Source organism: Ammospiza caudacuta, chromosome 10 (genome assembly GCF_027887145.1).
Source record: "Ammospiza caudacuta isolate bAmmCau1 chromosome 10, bAmmCau1.pri, whole genome shotgun sequence".
Classification (NCBI taxonomy): domain Eukaryota; kingdom Metazoa; phylum Chordata; class Aves; order Passeriformes; family Passerellidae; genus Ammospiza; species Ammospiza caudacuta.
The window spans coordinates 18,360,397-18,381,859 of NC_080602.1; the positions used below are offsets into that span (position 1 = coordinate 18,360,397).

The 21,463-nt window shown below is 40.5% G+C and overlaps 1 protein-coding gene across 2 annotated transcripts; it reads left to right on the plus strand.

Moving 5' to 3' along the window:
* The first annotated feature begins 1,593 nt into the window (after positions 1-1,593).
* Positions 1,594-20,584, plus strand: GABPB1 (GA binding protein transcription factor subunit beta 1). 2 transcript variants are annotated; one of them, XM_058811292.1, is made up of 9 exons: positions 1,594-1,609; positions 7,303-7,410; positions 8,204-8,371; positions 8,838-9,032; positions 10,129-10,240; positions 10,621-10,734; positions 12,381-12,566; positions 13,865-13,980; positions 18,809-20,584. In XM_058811292.1, exons 2-9 carry the CDS (start codon positions 7,303-7,305, stop codon positions 18,959-18,961), a joined length of 1,152 nt encoding a protein of 383 aa, XP_058667275.1. In that variant the 5' UTR covers positions 1,594-1,609; the 3' UTR covers positions 18,962-20,584. The 2 variants fall into 2 exon arrangements, with proteins under 2 accessions (XP_058667275.1, XP_058667274.1); XM_058811291.1 differs by lacking the exon at positions 1,594-1,609 and adding an exon at positions 1,684-1,847.
* Positions 20,585-21,463: the final 879 nt, after the last annotated feature.

Below are 21,463 nucleotides of genomic sequence, written 5' to 3' on the forward strand. Positions count from 1 at the left end.
TACTGGCACACGCCTGTGAGGACATTGTAACGTTTTCTGTGTCTACCACTACTGCGTAAATGAAAGGCATAACATGACACCCTAAATCCTTGTTGAGAGACACAGACGCTTGTCAGCAACGAAAGCGAAGTGTGCTGAAGGTTGGATTCAAGGGTTCCATGCCCTGGGTGACCAGTGGCAGCCCCGAGGTGCTTGGATTTGTTCTCTAGTGCCGCCTTCTGGCTGAGCACGCCCAGAAAAACCAGTCCACAGGTGACAGGAAGAAATGGTTACTGCTTGGAATGATGTTATTTGTATTTTGTACAAAGCTGCATTAGGTGGGTCAAAGGCAAATAATAATGGCTCTGTAAACAGCATTATAACAGGTATTCCTCTAATAATCTAGTGGGTATTATAATCTCCAAAATAACAGGCTGGAATTTTGTCGTTGGTATGTTTTCCTGAAGGATGATGATTCTGAGATCCATGCTTCACAGTAGCAGATGTATGACTTGGAACAGCTTTGGGGAGAATGTGAGCACAGCCATTTTGCATTGTTGAAGCAAAACTGGGAGAGAAATGTTTTGTTTCGGGGCCTGAGCTGTCAGGTTCAGTATGAGCCTGGGACTGAGGGCCAGAGCCATCTCAAAGAGCAGCAACAACCAAAGGCTAGTTTGGAGCTGTCATCCTATCAAGTCCTATTTCTATGATCCCAAAGTGGAGCCTCCTCTGTATTTGCAACTGGTGAGGCCACACCTTGAATACTGAATCCAATTCTTAGACTCTTAATTTAAGGACATTTGGGGGCTGGAGCAGGTCCAGAGAAAGGCAATGAAGCTGGTTAGGGACCTGGGACACAAATTCAGTGAGGAGCAGCTGAGGGAGCTGGGAGTTCAGTCTGGAGGAGGCTCAGGGGTGACTTTATGCTCTCTACAACTCCCATCTTGGACGCTGTGGCCATGTGGGAGGGAGTTGGTCTCTCTCAGGTAGCCATCACAAAAACAGGAGGATAGAGTTTGGAGTTCCACCAGGGAAGGTTTAGGTTGGACACTAGGAATTTCTCCACAGACAGGTTGATTAGACATTGGAACGGGCTGCCTAGGAATGTGATGGAGTCACTGTCCCTGGGGGTGTTGAAGGAAAGACTGGACCTGGCACTCAGTGCCGTGGCTCTAAGCTGACACAGTGATGTTGGGTCACACGTTGGACTCATGATCTCTGAGGCCTTCTCCAACAGACTTGATTCCGTGATTATCTCCACAGCTCTGCCTCACACAGGCAAGGCAGGCAAGTCCATGCTCAGAGATTGTACCCTCGCCTGGGAGCACAAGAAGAGCTCCAGCAGCCACGAGGCGGGAAACGCAAGCTCCACCATCCTGCGCCACAGAGTAACCCGGGACAGCGACCCCTGTCCTTATTCCATAAGCTGCCTCTAGGGAGGCCACCCGGGCCCGCCGAGAGCGCGGGGCCGGCCCTGCCCCCGCCGGGCGGGCAGCGGAACGGAACATGGCGGGGCCCCTCCAGCCCGCGCTTCCCCGCCTTTCCCCGCGGCGGCGCGCATGCGCGCTGCGCGGCGGTGAGGCCGTATCCCTCCGCGCGCCCCTTTTCCCTCGATGTCTGTGTTAATAAGGTAATTCCCGCGCCCATGGTAAGTGCCGGGCGCCCCTCCGGGCCCGCCCGGGGCGCCCCGCGCCGCCTCGCGCCCGCCCGCGCGCCCGCGGCGGGGCAGAGCCGCGCGGAGCCGCGCCACTCCCCTCCGCCCGCCGTGTCCCTCCGCCGGGCGCGGCGCGGACTCTCGTGTGGGGCTCTCGGCCTGCGGAGCCCCGGGTCGGTGCGGCGGCGGCGGTGGCGGCCGGGCCGGCAGCACGGTAAGGGCCCGTCCCCGCGCCCCGTCTCTCCCTCACCCCCCCCGGGCCGGCCAAGCTTTTCCAGGTCAGTCTGCGCCTTTGTATAGGGCCCTGTTACCGGATGTGGAAGTTGATCTCTTCGCTGGTAAAAAATAATTCCACTTCCCCCGGAACCCGGCGCCGCGGCTCCCTCCGCAGCGCCCAGCCCAGCCAGGATTTCCTGTCGGGGAGAGCGGGCGGCCGGCCGGCCTTCCGGGGACCCCGCCGCGCGGGGGGCGCGGGCGGCGCGCTGGGCCCTGGCGGCGGCCTGGGCGGCCCGCGGGGCGCGGGCGAGCGCGACGCGCCCGGCGAGGGACCCGGGAGCTGCGGGGCAGAGCGGGGCCGGGCTCGTCCCGCGGGTTTCTCCGGCGGGCAGCGCGGTGCGGGCCGCGTGGGCACGGTCCCGAGCCCCGCGTGGGCCGGGGGGGGCGGCGGGGCCGCGGCCCGGGCTCCTGAGGCGGCGGGGCTGCGTGCGCGAGCTTGGCGCCAAAGGTGCCCTGGGGAGAGGCGGCTCGGGCGGGAAGGGAGCGGCTTCCCCTCCGCAGTGCCCCTCGCCCGGAGTCTGTAACTCTTGCTTTGGACTCTCAATAAAGCGTACCGTGGGAGCATAACAGTGGGATACGATGTGTTAGTGCGGATTGTCGTTTTTTTGTTCTGATTTCCCCAAATAGTCGAAGTAGTTTCCGTTGGTGGGACGCTGGTGGCACGTCGGTGAAATCCCCTGTAGGAAGTCGTCTGTGGTAGTTCTCAAGGCATTTGTGTATTTTCCTTTGACCTGCGTGCTAAGGTGGCTTTGATTTAACGGCGAATGCTTCATAGTAGCATTAAATGTGCTCAGAGTTGTGAATGCATACTCTGTAGTTCTTCAGCCTATTTTAAGTTACTCGTTACTTCTGAATTATTAGTAAGATTGTGCAGTTAGCTGAGTTTTGTATGCATACAAGTATTTGCAAGGGAACATAACTGTGCCATGTAAGTAAGGTTAAGAGTATATGTGGCAGATCAGCATACTCTAAATAGAGACTTTTTCATGACCTACTTTTTTTGCTGAAAACACTTTGTTTTCTAGTTGGATTTTTTTAAGGCTGTGTGCCAGACAGAAACTGTCGAGGAAGATTCCTCATGATAAAATGGATGTTCTTGGTAGGAGGTGGATGATTTTGATTTGATGGTATTTTCAATCTTAATCAACCTGAGACATTCTCCTAAGGCTGTGGTACAGTTCAAAGGCTGCACCACAAGCCCTTGGATTCTTCATATCAATCACAGCTGCTGCAAATTAACCTTTTTGGTATCTAGTGCCAAATTTATTTGTGAAAACTGTAGGTTGTTGGCAGTGCCAATCCAAATCTTGGTGCCAATGGTTCACCCTTGTTGCATAACACTCTTTAGATGTTACAGATCATGGCCAAATCTGTGCTCTCCTATGCAAAAAAAGATGTAGAAGTCTTTTTTTTATTTGAGTTATTTGAGTTCATTGCTGATTGGTGCTTAAGTTAATGTGTGAGCCTAATAGGAGGGCAGACCTGCATTACTGACAGGCCTGGCTGTCTTTGCCACTAAGCTATTCAACAATGTTTGCTTTTCTGAGATCAGGTATTTTTCATCTGATGCATGTCTGACATGAAGGTCATGTTGCTGTTCAAGCAAACTAGAGAGAATTTAATTACAAATACAACAGTCAGAGGAAAGCAGAAAATACTGGAATTGAAGCTGACTGCAATTAACATATTAGTGTAATTTTCACTATCATGATAGCAGTGTGGATAGTCTATGATATCGAAATCAATATTTGAAGTATTGGTTGTGAAATCATTGTCAAAAGATGTTTGATTCATGTAGGAAACAGACGGGAACTTTTTGAGTTTGTAAGTTGCTATAATCACTGGTAATTGATAATATACATTAAAGTGATATCAGAGTGTTAATGAGATTCTAACTACTCTATGCTGAACTTCAAAATTTTATTGACCTTGGTATGGACAGGCACATAAGATTAGCTAGAAATGGCCATTCTGAATTTCTAGCAATAGTGTGAGATGTTGAAATTAGTAGGGTAGTAGCATTTTTGAAGGTCAGATCTGGGGAAGCAGTTAAATTGGTTTTTTCTTCAGTAGTGGGGAGAAAAGGACATTCTCAAAGGGTGTTATTTTTCCAGATATAATGGATGTGAGAGATGATGGGTCTCCAGCCATCTTCTCAGTGCAATTCTGCCATCTGTCACTTGAGCAGAGAAAAGTGTTTAATGAGCCTTTAATGGAACTTGGTGATTTCAAACCCTTATCAGAGACACTCTGTGTTGATTCAGGTACCTGTGATAAGCTGCACTGCTGCAGTCCATGCTCCTCCAGAGGAAGGGTGTCCCTTTCAGGGGTGCACTGGGCTGGGAGATCTCCATGCTGCCAGATGTTCTGCAGCAGCTGGTGTGGGCCTGTTGATCTTGACCAGCTGATGCTCAGCACTGCAGTGGTAGAAGAGGAGCAGGCCTGGGCTCTGGGGGGCAGGACACCACCCTGAGAGATGCTGAGCCAAACTCGATTTTAATTTGGGCTGCAGTCTCTGCTGCTCTGTTGTCTGTAGACTCTGGTGTGGTAGCCAGGCATCCCAAGCTGCCAGGTTTTAGCTCCACTTGCTTCCCACAGAGCCTGTTTCACACACAGTTCCACCTAAACTCCTGTTGAGTGCTATTCTACACCCTTCTGGTAACAGTGTCATCTTTATTGAGGGTATAAAAACCTGAATCTAAGATGGATGCAAAGAAGTAGTATAATTTTCCTTTGAACATAAGTAAAATAGCAATAATAATTTGATGTTATTTTTAATTACCAGCTAATTGTGGCATCTGGCTAATGAGACCGTGCAGAATACATTGCAGTAATGTGGAAGTTCAGGAGCTGATTGAATCAGAGAAGTCTAAACCCAGCAGAAGCTCTTCCCTATTTACTCACTTGTAGACAAAACCCTCTCCACACATTTGTGTAGGAGCTCTTAGAAGCCTGAAAACATAAAACATTATCACATTGCCATAAGAGTAACTCCAACAGTCTCAAGTCTTTATTTCAGAGCCAGTGATGCTTTTATTCTCCAAAAAAGTCCTCATGCAAAGTGTTACACAGCTGTCATGCTAGCAGAGCTTGATGGAAATGACACAGTGAAGAGAACCCTCAAACACTGTTCAGCAGAGTTGATTTTAGCACTGTGGAGTAGCAGCAGACTGCTCTTTGAAATAGCAATCTCATTTCAATTTTAAATGTATTGTTGTATCTTGCTTGTGGTAGTGTCACTGCACTATTGTAGAGTTGCTGAGCCATCTTGAGAGAGCAGCTGGAAGGGTTTTGTGGGATGGGAGGCTGGGGCTCTGCAGACCCTTCTCACTCTGTCCAGGACTGTGGGTGAGTGTAGGGGAGGTTGTATGTGTTGTTGTCACTGGGGGGTTTCTTACAGTGCCAGTCCTTGGGATGGGCTGCCAAGTGGAAATCAGCCTTGGGTTGACAACTCTTCAGGAATTTTGTGAGTGCTAGTATTCGTTGCTTAAAAGTAAATAAACGTGCATGAGTTTTGTTGGAAATGCCTCTTTGTTGGCTGCTGTTAGTGCATCAGTGACATGGTAATGGGATTTTTATTATTTTAGTTGAACAGTGGAATTTTGTGAGTTTTTTTCTTTTTTCCACTAGATGGCCCAAGCACACTTCAAGTACCCCATGAGAACTGAAACTTGATTCATTTCTCTTTTAACTGAAGTAAAAACTCTACATTGAGAGGCATGTACCAACCTGTGTGATGCTTTGTGTTTGTTTAAAATACAAACACCTTCTATCTACCAAGAGAGTGTTGGTCAATGGAAGGAATATGTAGTAATGAAATGGTTTTTTCCTTGATTAGAACATTTTTTATCAAGTGTAGTATAAAGCTATTTAGTCTTGTGTTGAAAAGAGAACTGGTGTGCTTTCATTGGCTGTGCTCCACAGGAGTTCAGGGAGCCTCTGAAAAGGTGTTGATCTGAAGTTTGTCCCTAACATCTCCTGGGACTGAGACTGGTATTTTGCAAGTCACCATAATTGATTTTTTTTTTGAGGGGTGGCTTGAGTTTTGCTGCACAGGGTAACAGCTTTGCAGTTCATTTCAGTAGTGTATAAATGTGGGCAGTGGGTTCTGCATGGGCTGCTAAATGTACAGACTAATTCAATTCAGTTTAACAGACATGAAGTGTAACTTGTTATCATGAGTGTCTTTTTGGTTAGTGGAGGAAGGTGGATATACACTGAAGGCAGCTCCTCCATGGGGGTTGTTGGACACTGGAATGAGGCTGAAGTGGTAGGATGTTCATCCATAGAGAGACATTCAGAACTCAACAGGACTGAGCCCTGGGCCGGCTCTGGCTGGGATATTGAACTATGTGATCTTGACAGGTCTCCTTCAGCCTTAATTATTCAGCAATTCCAAAATGGGATTTTATTAGTTCCTTTGCTCCACTGCTGTTTAAACCAAAAATAAATGGAAAATGGATAGTTGACTTTCTGAGCAAGCTGTAACCTCAGTAACTCCCAGCTTGCCTTTGCTTCTGAGGGCCTTGATGTGGTGGTATTAGACCACCAGAAAAAGGATGTCTGTCTGTGAGCCTGCTTTTCCTCCTTAACTTGCAATCCCTACTGGGGAAAAAAAAGCCATTTAAAGGGAGTGCTCTATTGCTTCATTTCACTGCTGCACTTGCCAAGTGCCAGCTCTTGCCTTATGTTTGGTATTATTACTTCTGGTGTCTCTTTTTAACAAGTGTAACAGATTATTTCTTACTCCATTTCTTAGGATCTTTCCTAGATTTTCTCTTTTGCTTTTTTCCTTTATGGGAAAGAGACAGCTGTTGTCCCTTCCTCTGCATCTGACTGTATACAGAAATTATATTTTAGGGTGAACAGAAATAGTGATGGACAAGATGTCAGAAAGGTGCTGTGTTTCATACCTATCTCAGTGCATTTACATAGTGGTACCCCCTAAATACATGTAGGCATTTTGGATAAGTGGATTTAGTGCCTTTGGGTGCATGACACAGCAGCCAAGATGTAGAACTGTGTGAAAGCTGGGCCAAGCTGCACAAGGTTGCAGTATCAGGTGAGAGCTTTGAAACCGCCTTCTATATGAGAAATGTTCATCCAGTTCAGTTTAAATTTTGTTTAACTTTACAGCTGCAGTGGTTACATCATTGTCATACTGAAATCTTCAGACTAATATCAGTTCTGTTTGGCTGGCAAAAGTAATTCTAAAATCAAAGTGCTTATTGCAATCAATAAAGCTTGTTCTCATGGCTAAAATACCAAGTCCAGTTTCTGAACTTTTCAGAGTAGTACAGAAATAATAATTTTAAAAAAAGGCAACTTGTATGTATTTAAAATAATGTTAATGTTATTATTTTGTCTTTATATTCCTTTATGTTCTTCACTAGATGTCACTAGTAGATTTGGGAAAGAAACTTTTAGAAGCTGCACGAGCAGGTCAAGATGATGAAGTTCGCATTTTGATGGCAAATGGAGCACCTTTCACCACAGACTGGGTAATGACAACTTTTACAGTGGAGAAAGTAAATCTTACTTTTCTCACCTGAAGAAAGAAATACTATTCTTACAATTCAGCATTTATATAACAGTTTTTCTCGGAATTCTGCATTCACATCATCTAATGTCTAATTCAAAATTAAACATGTCTGTTTCTTCATATGAACTCCTACTGATTTTAGTAACAGACTGTGAATGAGCTCATTGTGGTGACTTTCAAGATGAACTTTGGAATGGTTAATGAGAAAAAGCAGCAATCATCCTCCTCATTACTGTGTTTATGCACTTAGTGTAGTAAGAGGTCTGAATTATGAAAACAGTCCTAACTACCTAATATGTGCAGCTGAGAGTTCCCTGACATAGGGGTACTGGGTTGTCTTTTGGGTGTGCTGATTTTTGAATAGGTTGTAGAGAGAGGTCAGGTACCCAAAATTCCTAGGGTGTTTACAAGCTCTTAAGAGCCTTAATCTGCTTAGTGACCTCACTTCCAAATTAACTCTGTTTTGAGCAGGAGGTTGGACTTAATTGACTTCCAAAGGTCCCTGTTGACCAACACTAAAAATGGGGTTAGACCCCTTGAAATGTTACAAAAAGGCAGTAAAAGAGTAAAAAGAAAGCAACAACAAACTTCCATCCGCCATTCATAATCTGTAAAATCCTCAACATCTTCTCTTGAGACTACAAGGGAAAATGGTTTTGAAATGGCAGCTTGACACCTGTGTTTGGTATCTTCAGAGTAAGAAGAAATGCTTTGTTTTGCCATCTGTTAGAGCTGGTTTGTGTTCATTACAGCTGGGAACATCTCCACTTCATCTAGCAGCACAGTATGGACATTACTCCACCACAGAGGTGTTGCTGCGGGCAGGTGTGAGTCGGGATGCCAGAACCAAAGTGGACAGAACTCCATTACATATGGCAGCATCAGAAGGCCATGCCAGCATAGTTGAAGTCTTACTTAAGGTACAAACTGCTGAAACAGGTCTGAAGTGGGGTTATTGCAATGGTTTATGATCAGATATTTGCAATTTGCTTTTAGCCATGAAACCAGCATTCAAATTACATGAATAGTTAAACTGTGTGCATTGAGAACTTTGTTTTCCAATTGAACTGTAATTTATTTTACATTAAAATCATCATGATTTCAGGTGAATTATTTACTGCTGTTTCAAAATAAGAATACTCCCTAATTTGATATTGTGTTTAGTAATAGATTTTACAAGTAATATGTACTTTAGAGAATCTGTAATGCTTTTGAGATAAATAATGTATTTGGTAGATAGATTGGATTACTTTTAAAAAATATGTAATTGTAAGGTAGCAGGGCATTCCTCATGGAGAAAAACAATTTAGGGCTTCATTCTGTGACCAGCATTATTTAATTGAGATATTTGTAATGACATAATTTATGCAATGATCTTGTTTGTAGCATGGTGCTGATGTCAATGCCAAGGACATGCTCAAAATGACTGCACTTCACTGGGCTACTGAACATCACCACCAAGAAGTTGTAGAACTCTTGATAAAGTATGGAGCAGATGTTCATGCTCAGAGTAAATTTTGCAAAACGGCATTAGATATTGCAGTAGACAATGGAAATGAAGACATTGCAGAAATATTACAGGTAACTTTTAATTCCTCATGTTAAGAGAACTTGCAGCAAAGTACTTGATTACCCATGTCATAAACTCAGCTTTTACTGTAGCAGCAGCAGCTGTGACACCATATATTGATAATGCCACACTCCAGTCTAGTTCATTACATGAAATGAGATTAATGTTGGTAAACATAACTTGGTCAAAGACCATTTTCACCACCTACAAAGTCAAGGATAAGTATTCTTTATTTTCTTAAGTATGAGTGATGTAATACACAGAGGTAGGTGGACTCCTTAAAGTTGAGGTGTAAAAACTCCATTCTCTGACAGTATATTCTGACTATCCCCTAATATTCAGTTAGCTTCATATATGGATATTGATTTCCTAGTTGGAGTTCAGACAGGACAGAAGAGATGTCAGTTTTTCCAGAATTAGAAAAGCTAAGATTGAATTGTTGGAGAATTGATTTTAATAGATAATTCCATGGAAATGTGTGCTCCTTGTTCAACAGTGTTGTTAAAAGCAAAGTAAGTGATAAATCTTACTGAGAAAGAAAGAATGCAAAGCAAATGAAAAATATCCACTGTATGAATTAGGCCAGTGTATAAATCTGTAGCCTCCCTACGTCTTTAAATGTCTGAACTTCTGGTGTGTTCCTTTAGCCTCCTCCTGATTGCAGAAAGGGTGGAGTAAACAGAAGTTAGTGATAATTCATAGACACAAAGACTGCCACGTCCATTTCGTGGCAATTGCAAAGCTGTCAGAGTCACTTTCCATGACATGTATCTGCCCCAGCAGTCTTGGTTCTTCAGACTTCTCTTTTAGATTAGTGAGCTTGCATATCTGCAAGAGAGCCTTGTCCTCATTGTTTACATAACTGGTAGGGAGAAGTAGTGGTGTGTTGTTAAACTCTTTCACTCTAACAGATTTTCTGTCTTTAGATTTCAATAAAAAAAGTTTCTTATGTACTTGGAGATAGGACACGATGTATGTGTATTGCATGAGTGCAGTGAGGGAGCTCCTCCTTGTTTGTGTGAAGCATGCAAGAAGTGTAGCTCTTACACAAGCCAGCAGCTCCTTTGTAGCTGCAGTGGGGATGATGTTGTTCCCTTTGTGTCCCAGATTGCAATGCAGAACCAAATCAATACGAACCCCGAGAGTCCGGACACGGTGACGATACACGCAGCCACGCCGCAGTTCATCATCGGGCCTGGAGGGGTGGTCAACCTAACAGGTCTGGTATCTTCTGCACATCCATCCACTAGAACAGCTATTTAGGTGCCTAAAGGATAGCTGTGGGATTTTATACTTTCACTGATTCTCACCATTTAGTGGAAAGGTGTGAGGAAAAACAGTGGTAAGAAGAGTTACCATATTCCTCGTCAGTGGTTTTTGTGTGTTGTAAATATGTACATACCTAAAACAATGATCTTCACAGGCATAAATTATCAGAAATTCTATTTGCTTAACAAACCTCACTTCAGAATAGCACTTTGGTTCAGCAGAATGCTGCTGAAAATGGAGTGTGTGCTAGAAGTTTCAGTGCAATAAAAATAGAAAAAGGGACTTTGCTGGTTTTAAATTTATCAGCTAATTTTTTTTTCATCCTTCTAGATGAAACAGGAGTGTCTGCTGTACAGTTTGGAAATTCATCAACATCAGTATTAGCTACGTTGGCAGCTTTGGCAGAAGCATCAGCTCCACTGTCTAATTCTTCAGAAACACCAGGTTAGAAAGCTAAGTCATTTAAACTAATTTAATAAATTTAATGTACACAACTTCAAGTTTCTGTCAGCTCGTGAAGTAGTGCAGTAAATAATGATTCTATGGGTATAGATAAGGAAGGAGAGCAAGGAAGGAATAATGACCATATTTTTGGGGCTATTTTTTCTTTTTATATAGAATAGCTTCTTTTTAGACAAAATCTTCCCTTTTCTTTCAAGATTTGAAGAAATTCTAGCCATGTTTCCTTCCAGAACTAAAACCCAACACTGAGTTTGACATTGAAAGATCAGAGCTGTTTGCCACAGCACCCAGTATTGGCACTTCCAATTGAGACTTTTTTGTGACAGTGGCCTTTCTTACTGCTGAGCCTGTACTTGGAAACCAAATCAAGTTCAATAACCCACCACTTACTCATGTGGGAGTTGCTGTTTTGGTTTCCTGAATAAACACTCTGTGAATATTTAAGCAGTGTTATAGGACAGTAATCTCTAAACATAAAGATCTTCAGAAGACAATGTCTGCAATCATTATTTCAATTACAGAGTGATTTTTCTGTGTATGTTACATTGTAATTAACTTAAAAGATGAAAGCTTCAGAGTTTTATCTACCTTCTGTCATCTTGAACATCACAACACAGTCTATAGGGTTTTAATTTCATCTCTGCAGATAGAGAACATTCTAATGTCTGTTATTTAAATCAAAGGCTTTGCTTTTACCATGACAAATTGAAAATAAAATACAGAGCTAGTGTTCTTGAGTTTCCCTGATTGTGGTACCACTGGTTTTGCTCTTTGTCTCAGCATCTTGTTGGATGGTAGCACAGCACCCCATTTGCAGCATACAGTGCAAGCTGGGCTATGTGCTGTAGCTCTGAATGCAGGCTTTCCTTGTCCTGCCTTGATTTGTAGACGTGATACAGAACTGTGGGAGTTCACTGCTTTATACTCATTATTGAATCATGAATTCGAAATTGTTGAGCTGGAATTTTTCACTTTTACCTGTAAAATTATATACATAAAAGGTTTATTTTACTTCTTAAGCTTTGTCTTTCTTCTTCGAAGGTGTAAAAGTGTCAGCTCTGCAGAATTTTTCCTTTAGTTTTGTTTCATACTTTGTATAAGAAATAAAGTTGTTTGAAGTACTCATGGAGTACAGACAAAACTTAAGATTCTCTAGGGGTCCTTTAGTCTTGAAGAGCATTATATTAATAGAGAAATCTAAGCTGGGTCCTGACATACAGTGGCAAGGCATTGGTTCAAGGTAGTATTACAAGTTAATTTCTTTTCATTCTGCTATTAGTATAACTTAGTCCAGCTTGTGTACAATGCAGAAGTTCATTGTGTTGTTAAAAGCAGCTGCTGTTCTTGCTGACCTGTTAACACTGACCCCAATTTTGAGTGGAGTATATCAATATTATTGTATTGAGCAAGGATGGTGTTGCATGTAAATGTCAAAATGTGAGTGCTTTATGTTGGCCTGATAAAAGACTCTATTTAAAATATAATACATAGTAAAGTGTATTACTATGGGGGGGGGTCAAGTTATGAAAGCCATGGAATTAATATTTCTTTAGCTGTACCAAAATGCATTTGAAGTCATAAAATTTCATTCATAAATTGACTTAATTCCTTTACTAATCTGTTGCTAGTTGTGGCCACAGAAGAAGTTGTGACTGCAGAATCTGTGGATGGGGCCATTCAGCAGGTGGTCAGTTCTGGAGGGCAGCAGGTTATTACCATAGTTACAGATGGCATTCAACTGGGCAACCTGCATTCCATTCCAACCAGTGGCATAGGGCAGCCCATCATTGTCACCATGCCAGATGGGCAGCAAGGTGAGTGCACACTTGTGTGATTCCAGCTTGAGGAACTGTTTTAGCTGTAATAATAACAGTAATATTAATGACTTTTTAGGTGCAAATAGCTTGGACCATTTTGTGTACATCTATGAATTCTTATATTAGAGAAGGCTCAGACATAAGCCTCTGCTGTTCAGTGGGTTAACATGTCAGCTGAGCCTCTGCTTTAGGAGACAGAGTAGAAGAGTTACTAAACTGTGGAGGAAACATGGGACATTTAAGATTGCTTTGCCTTCAGTAAGTTTGATTTTTGCAAACTTGTTACAGAAACTAGATGGTGGAGTAAAACAAAAACCTTCCTAATTCTTACACTGTTGCATTGCTGGAAGTACTGTGGGGAGGTGAGGCTTGGATTTAGAAATCTGATGCATGAAGCAACCTCTGCAAGTTCCATGGAGTGTCAGTACACTGGCACACTGACCTGACAAATGTCAGCTCTTACATGCCTGAAGTTTAGAGCAGCACTGGCAGAACCAGTGAAGCCAGAGTGACACAACTTCTTTTCTTTTTGGGCCATATGTACTTTGTAGAAGCTGCTAGTGTGATAAGTCCTTTTTTGTGATGTGTATGCTTTGGGTGGTTTCTTTTAAAGATCCCCTGGCATTATTTAGATACAAATGATCCCTTCTCTGGTTTCTTCATGAGGACTCCCAGTGTGAAGCTTGAGGAGTTGTACACAGGAGGCAAATGATTTGGTTCACAGGCTGCCTGAGCTAGTACACCTTGTTGTCATTGTGAGGGAGTGGCTGTAGATGGCAACTGAGGTGACAGTTACATTTATTTGTCAGATGGCTGTGTGAGGAATTGGAGTATGACTTTACTGAGAACCCCGATTTTCTTATTCGTGGCTAATAACTACTGGATTTTTAGATTACTTAATGTGTATTAAAACAAAAGCAAGATTTGTATTTAGTATTTATTCAAGAAATATTATATAAATGGTCTGCTACAGAAGTTAGAGTTGACAGGCTGGTGACTCTGCTGCAGTTCTCTGCCATGTCTGTTTACTCAGAAAAATGGCAGTGTTGTTCCAGAGCTAATTACTGTAGGCTTTAATAATGAGGAATTTTAAAGTTTTTAAGTAGCATACAAGCAACTAAAGTTTTTAGTAGATTTTCACTGAGCTTATTATGCACTTTATTATACAGATATGTTTTCACAAGCAAAAGTATTTGTATTTTTGCTGTCAATAAAATTCCTTAAAAAATACAAGTTTTATGTGGTGCAAATATTGTTGGAAATAAATGTATTTACATGTACAAATACATTTTCAGTGCTAACAGTTCCAGCAACAGACATTGCTGAAGAAACTGTAATAAGTGAAGAACCGCCAGTGAAGAGACAGTGCATTGAGATTGTTGAAAATCGTGTGGAGTCTGCAGAAATAGAAGTAAGGAGTATATTACATGATCTGTGTTGAACAGTGTTCAGGACTGAGATCTGGTTATGGTTTTTGTATTGTTCAGGAGGTTAATTTCTGTGTCACCACAGAATGAAGTGTGTGAAATGTTCAACTTGTTCAGTCTCTCCTGTAACTGAAACTCATCTTTTACAAAGTTGTTGTAAAAAGAAAATAGGAGGGCTATTGGCTTGATCTCTGGTCATGCATGTAAAATTGACACTTGTTTAGGTATATGAGAACTTTTTTTTTGTTTTTCTTGAAGATCACTAGCTGACTTTTCAAACTGGGTGCTGATATGTTATCGAGTGACTTGACTCTTTCCGCTAGGAGTGAATGAGAGCGCTGTGCCCTCATCCTTCTGTTACAGCCACATGCTTCTGATTGTGAGATCATTTTAGCAATGTTTCCTTTCCATTCATGGTATCTAGATAACTGTTGATGGAAGTGTGAAGCAGTAAGATTCTGTGTTTGTTAATTTTTATCTGTGTGGTGTCCCCCACCTTTTTTTTAAATTCTGAAGCAGTTTGTTATTACACAACTTTGCACCATCTGTTTTTTTAAAAACTATACTGCAAAAGACCTAAGAATGTTGAGAGCTCTTTCCTTTTTATATGACAAATGGTTCAGTTTAAAATTGTAGCTTTTTTTATACTAGCCACAAAAGGTCAACCATCTCATTCCTTTTCCGGTTACTTCTAACTGTGCTGACCAGTTTTGGTCAAAAGTTTATGAAAATTGCTGTCTGCTTTGACTAGACTGTAAGTTCTCATTTTGTCAACTCCATGATATTTCATTTATCCAAGGTTGTATTCTCCAACTTCTGTTCATATTATCAAATTGTGCCTAATTGAATACTTTTTGTTGTACAGTATGTGCTATATGTTATCCATGTCTAATAACAATAATTACCACCTCTCATCATTTACTTTCCATGTCCCTAAGTTGTTGCATCAAATACTTTTGGCCTTTGCAGCTTTGTGGTCATTACAGATTATCCTGACAGTTGAAATTTTCTTGCTGCATTTTTTAAAATGTATGACTGTTAAAATAAAAGCATTTCTTTTGTTCACACTTCTAAAAATCTGCCTGAATTATTCATAAAGGAAATTACATTTCCTTAAGCTTTTTAGTAATTCTGTTAAATTAATTTTTAAAAAATCCAGATTGGTTAAGGGATAAATTGATGTGTTCTTAAGTACAGATAATTGGTATAAAAATACCAATAATTCTTTTTAAGGGAATTACCAGTTTTATTTATATGTGTTGAACATATTTCTCAAATATTGAAAGAAGTAGATTTACATGAGTTACTTGGTCTTTTACTTTTAAGTGGAAGCTTTGATGACTTTCTTGTCTCTGCTTGTACAACTGGAAATGCACGTGCAGACCTCTGCCTCTGTGTGAAGGCCTTGTGGTGGTTCACAGGGGTATACTGCTACTAAAGAAGTGCACACAAAATTGGTTCACTTAAAATTTCTTCATCACAGACAGTAGTCGATACTTAAATTTGATGTGGGACCCTTCCCCTCATTAAAGTATTTAAAAAATATTTTAGAATGTGGAAATACAGAAAATGTTTGTTTTCTTTGCCTCAGTCTAATTCATTATTTTATTATGAAGGTTGATTGAAGGCTGAAGGCTTTTTTCAGCTGTTTTAAGTTCATAGTGTGTGAACAGTTTACTGTAGTTGTAAAGCTTTTGTAGTTGAAAATCCTCTCATCCATGTGAGGTGACAAACTTTCCTGTGAAAGTATTGTGGAACAACTAAAGCTGTAGTGGTGTTTTTAAATTTTCTATTCTGGGTCTGTTAAGTTAAAACATTTCAGCTCATTTTGTAGATTGACAGCAGTTTTCCTAAGCAGTTTGATATTTTAAACATGGGATGGCAGCAAAAAAACCCTGTCACACAGATACTCTGTTTTTCATTTTCATGCATAATTCATTAACATATATTGATCTTTATTTTCATTCTTTAATTTGACTGTTTCTCCCATGTTCCATGTTTGAAAGGTGACATGCATTAGAACCAGGACAATCATTTGATTAGACTAAAAAATAATCATAATTGTAAACTAATTATATTAATTGATTCATATCCTGTGTCTTTGTGTTGTTTAAAAGAATGGTTGATTATTTTAGTTATAGGTATTCCTATTGTCACTGAAAAGTTACATGTATGAAGAAAATTCCCTGGTAAAATGGAAGATTTCTTTGGAGCACTGAGCATCCTCTAATTTCATTTTTGTTGGGGTAGATGATATAAAAGGACTCGAGATCTTTAGAACACTTCTGGTTGTGTTCTGAAGAATGTCCCAAGAACACTTTCTGGGTTTGATTAAATTGGTAGATGAGATACAGTCCTCCTCCCTAAATGTCAAAGGTGACTTCTAGATGTCAAAGACTTCTAAATGCCAAAGTTAGAGAGCCAGTTTTGACCATTGAGTCCACAGTAGATATGTGTGGCTCCTCCAGAAGCATTGGGCTCTTTCCACTGCCGAGCCACACAGCCAACAATAGTTGGCTTCATCTCCTTAACTCATTCTGTTTGTTGGGACTGTGACAGTCTAAAAACTACACCTGTTAGCTGCTGGACTAATCCCTGTGCTTTGAATTGCTAGTCTGTCTGGTAGATACTGGTTTTTTCTTCTGGCCATGCCTTGGAGGTTTGGGTTTTTTCTTCCATTTTTTTCTTACCCTTTCTGTAATGTGCTGTACTACTTTTGGGTATGCAGCTTTAGTTCTCTCTTCTGTGGGAAATACTCTTAAAATGTTGTTCAAGAACCTCCCCACCCCCAAATGTTTGCAGTATGCACACTCCACAGCAGTGATTCCATCCCCAAATGTTTGCACACATTCCATAGCAGGGATAGCCCCTTGCTGTTTGTAATGCACCACAGGACTTCTTGCCAGTGAACTACCAATGGCTCCTATTTCTGTGCAGGCCAGCAGATAGAGCAGCTTTGTTTCTTGACAGTATTAGGTTTTTTATGGTTTTTATAGGACCAATTCATGGGATAATGTCCGGCTCAGTACCTCCCAGCCTTCAAAAAGGAAAGGCTGCTTTCCACATGTGGAAGGATCAATGTTTTGACTAATTCACTGGGATTGTCTTGTAGATCTGCTCACCAAGGCTCTAATTCATGAGGCAGTTTTACATAAGCTGTTGGTCCCCTCATACTACAGACAGAACTTTTGGCTGGGCTGATGCTGGAGGATCATTGGTGTGTTTCAGATCCTCTGAGGTGTAGGCTCTGCTGTTCATTTGGCATCTGCCATGTTAGCTGCTACATGAGCAGACCATCCTTAAAGTTGCCTTAAAAGCAGAATCCAAATTTTCAGAGATGGAAGCTGAACTTCCTTTTCAAATAAGTAGGCAAAATCAGATAAGCTCTCATTTTATCAGCATATACTCCAAATGAAGCAAATCCTAGCCTGCTGCCTTCAACTCTTAAAACCCGTTTGAAAATCAAGTTGCAATTACTGGAGTTTGTTCTATGTCTAGCTAATCTCTTTATAACCTTTTAATATCATCTCCTTCACCTGTTGGTTTTGCTGTTAGCAGTGATCTGACCACCTCTGCCATTGTATTTAAGCACATTCAGCTGACATGTGACTGTGACAAGTACTGAGAACAGGAGCAAGCAGAAGCGAGGCAGAGTATTTTTCTGTTTTTCTTACCATGAGAATATGTGAGTGAAGAAGAATAGGGATGCTGTTATCTGAGTGTGGGGGGCTGAAACTTCTGACAACTGTTAGAGGTATTAAATGGGAATGTGATATTGAACTGCTGGGAATATGGTGAAAAGAGGACTTGCTTTCACTGGACCTCGGTTTTTTGATAAGTTGTTTCTCTGGGAGATGGCTTGTTTCTCTGGCAACGTTCCTTACTGTTCCTACTTAACTACAGTGGAAAGAATGATTTTTTAAATCCAATACTACCTTACTCATAAAAGTATGATGCACTTCAATGAAATGGTATTTGATTGAATATTTGATCAAAACAAAACTATTTCCTAAGCAAATTGCTTTTTCAATTGGGCTTAGAGAAAATCAGACAAAATGACAGTCAGTACCTACATCACTGGAGATGGAAATGCGTTCTCCTCAGTTCCTAAGGCAGCTTCAGAGGATGTGGCATTTCCCCTCTCATTTTGCTTGGAAGCCATTTTATATCCACCCTCAGCAAACTTGTATGCAGGATTTTTGCAGCGACTTAAGGATTTCTTTACTAGCTGCTTTTAAAAGGAAAAAAAGCTTATCTGGCTAATTGCCTGTTAATTGATAAAGATAGTGTCCTTGGGGATGTGGTTAGACCTCTGGATTGCAGAGTATCAATCCCTGTTTGGAAACAGTTAAGTTTATGCTTTGGTCAGTGGGCAGCTGACACTCTGCAGTACAGATGGCTGATAGGTAACAGCTTGTCATTTTTACTGTTTGATTAGATATACAACAGCTAGGGACAAGCCTGTTAGATTGAATGATTGGGGAAATGTTCATATATTCTGTTAGTATTTAATCACCACACTTCTGCTTTTTTCATTTAGCTCTTTTTTGGTGAAGATTTGCATGGTGCCTTTGCAGCTCAGTAGACTGGGGTTTGGTGTCTCCACAGCCCTGTGTGGGGAGTTGGCTGCTTGATAATTGGGGTCTAATTTGCACAGCAGCATTCACACAGGTTTGCCTGAGTAAGAACTGAACTGAACAGCTTCTCCATGATACCCTAACACTTGATCTGCATGTAAAGGAAAAGTATTTGCCATTTTAGCTTGTATTTGATACTTCTTTGACAAAATATTGCTGGTTCTGTTTCTAATAGGAAAGAGAAACTCTTCAGAAACAGCTGGATGAGGCAAACAGAGAAGCACAAAAATATCGTCAGCAGCTTCTAAAGAAGGAACAAGAAGCAGAGGCCTATCGGCAGAAGTTAGAGGCAATGAACCGCCTCCAGACTAATAAAGAAGCTGTTTAATAAAAAATGAACACACTGCAAAGCCTGTTACTTTCAAAAACCTGCAGTACAATCTTGAACTGTACACTATATAGGTACAGCCATGGGATTTCATGATAGAGAAGATGCTACAAGTTGATAACTGGACTTAAGCCGTGAGCTCTGATTGATTTCTTGTAACATAAAAACTCTGAATTTAGAAATTGTGAAAAGTATTTAAAATTAAATACTGTAAATAGTTGGTTTTTTTACAGTTTCAAAATGAGTTGATAAATCTTTTTGAAGGGATCCAGAAACATGAAAAGCCAATGTTTTTGTGAAATTTTTGATTTTAGTATGAATCTAACTTCTGAAAAACAGAACAGTTTTAAGGGTGATGTTGATTTAAGCTGACAATTTGAAATTTGATTATGTGACAAAATTAATTGACAGTTATTTCTACATGATAACAGCTCAACTTCTCTGAATAAGACATTTCCAGGTGGAAATCTTTGTACAGCTTTAAGTAGTTGTCTCAGATTCTCTGAAAACCATTTTTGGGTTTTTTTTTTATTTTAGGTGGTGAAATTTTTATATTTAATTTCAGATATATCCAAGTAGATTTACATGTATATGAAGCTAATATTTTTTAAACTTTTCAGTTTGTACATATGCTGCATGTTTTTATAATTTCTACACATACATCTTGCATAGGTATTTTTCAGCAAAGATGAGAAAAATTATGAGAAAAATGTTTAGCCTATAGGTCATTTGAAGTAAGCTAGCAGCCAGTTTTATTGTGGATGGTATATTTCTTGGAAGAATGTAATTTGTAATTAAGGAGAACAAAAAAGTATCTTAATTTACATATTAAGAAGCAAAATTTGGTAGTGGAGGCGTCGAAACTTCACTTTGTGTGTCTTATGATTTTCCTGTACAAACATTTTAAAGTTCAGTAATGAATAGAAAGGAATGTCTCCACTGGAACACAAATAGTAGCTATTTTAGACTATCCCTGTTGGTCTCTCTTCCCCAATAGTCTTGAAATGACTTCAGTGATACATTTTTTTTAACGGACTTTTGCATTTTAATTACGCAATTGGACGAGTAATTTTTTTTTTTATGTTGTATTGATGCTCTTCCTAGCCAGCATCATTGTTCCTCACTGTGATACTGTGTTTGTGTGTGTCTGTGCAGTGATCTATTATGCTTAAAATTTATATGGCACGTTACATCTTCAGAGCATTGTAAAATCTTTTAAAGAACCCTTACTGCTCTGCCTGAGGCAGGTAAGTGAGTGTTATTGTCTCAATTTTATAACTGGTTTAAGTGCAACATGAGGGAGTTAAATGACTTACCACCACGTGAACCTGTGGTCACCTGGGAATGGATCTCAGGAGTTCCTGGCTTCTAGTCCTGTGCTTAGACTGAGCTGCCTTAAGATTGTTCAGTGCTGTGTTACATTAAATTTTGAACTACTGTGCAGATCCGTTTTTTGTAAGATAAAACTCTTTGTGCTTTGCTTTGTTGTTCCATGTTCACTGCTTTTATGGAATTGTTTATATAAACTTAAGCAAAACGTCTGGTTTATCTATACTGTACACGGAAGAATTACCCTTAAAACTGTACTCTGGCCTACTTTTTCTATTTTACAATTAAATATCTTTTCCACATATATAAAGTGTAGAATCAGTTCAATTGGTTTGTGTGTGAATGAGAAGGTCAAAGCTGTTCTGTGTTAGACATCTGGAAAAACATGAAAAAACAGTTTTGGGTATAAAATGGCTTTAAATGGTAGGAGGGAGGAATGGGAAAAGAATTGCATTGTACCATACAAAACTTCGTCAAACCGGTCAAAATCTGACTTGGGTTTATAGATTTGGCAGTTAGGAAAAATTCTGAATATATTTGTATTGTTATATGTTTGGTAAATTTGATTTTGATTGGCAAATTCAAACTAAAAATAATCAAAAGATAGAAATGGGAAATCTATGGTGATGAGTTTTAGAAGAATTGTTTTCAAGGACATCATTATGTTAGTACTAGGACTTGAAGCAAATCTTGTGCAGTGGTTAACTGGAAATTGCTCTATTTTAGGGATTATTTCAGAAACTATCCATGATGTCATTAGCAGATTGAGGAACCAGTTAACCAAGGGAAATGTGCTGCTTAGGCATTGCTGCAGTGAATTATGTTGTGATGAAAATAATGTTTGTGTCCTCACATCCCACAAATTTAACAACAGTGTAATCTCGGTGATTTCTTAATAATGATAAGAGTGGCACTGTTTGAGTGGTGATAGTGGCAACATCCAAGTGGAGAGTTTCCCACGGTTGTGACAGCAGATGTTGGCAGCAAACAATGAAATGAACATTTTCTATTCATTCTGTTTCCTGTGAGCAAATATTCTATTCCTCATTGTCCATAACAAAACCCTTCTGAGTGCAGTGTAGCTATAACAAAACCTTATTTATCACCAGCAATATTTACCTTGCCTGTAATCCATTATCAGCTATTTTATTTTAGTTCTGAACAGGACCTGCT

Bases quoted from the DNA above. Each gene is read 5' to 3' on its own strand.
- GABPB1 (XM_058811292.1), top strand. From the start codon at position 7,303: ATGTCACTAGTAGATTTGGGAAAGAAACTTTTAGAAGCTGCACGAGCA. The intron at 8,372-8,837 runs GTACAAACTGCT...TCTTGTTTGTAG, and splicing joins TAGTTGAAGTCTTACTTAAG to CATGGTGCTGATGTCAATGC. The intron at 10,241-10,620 runs GTCTGGTATCTT...TCATCCTTCTAG, and splicing joins AGGGGTGGTCAACCTAACAG to ATGAAACAGGAGTGTCTGCT.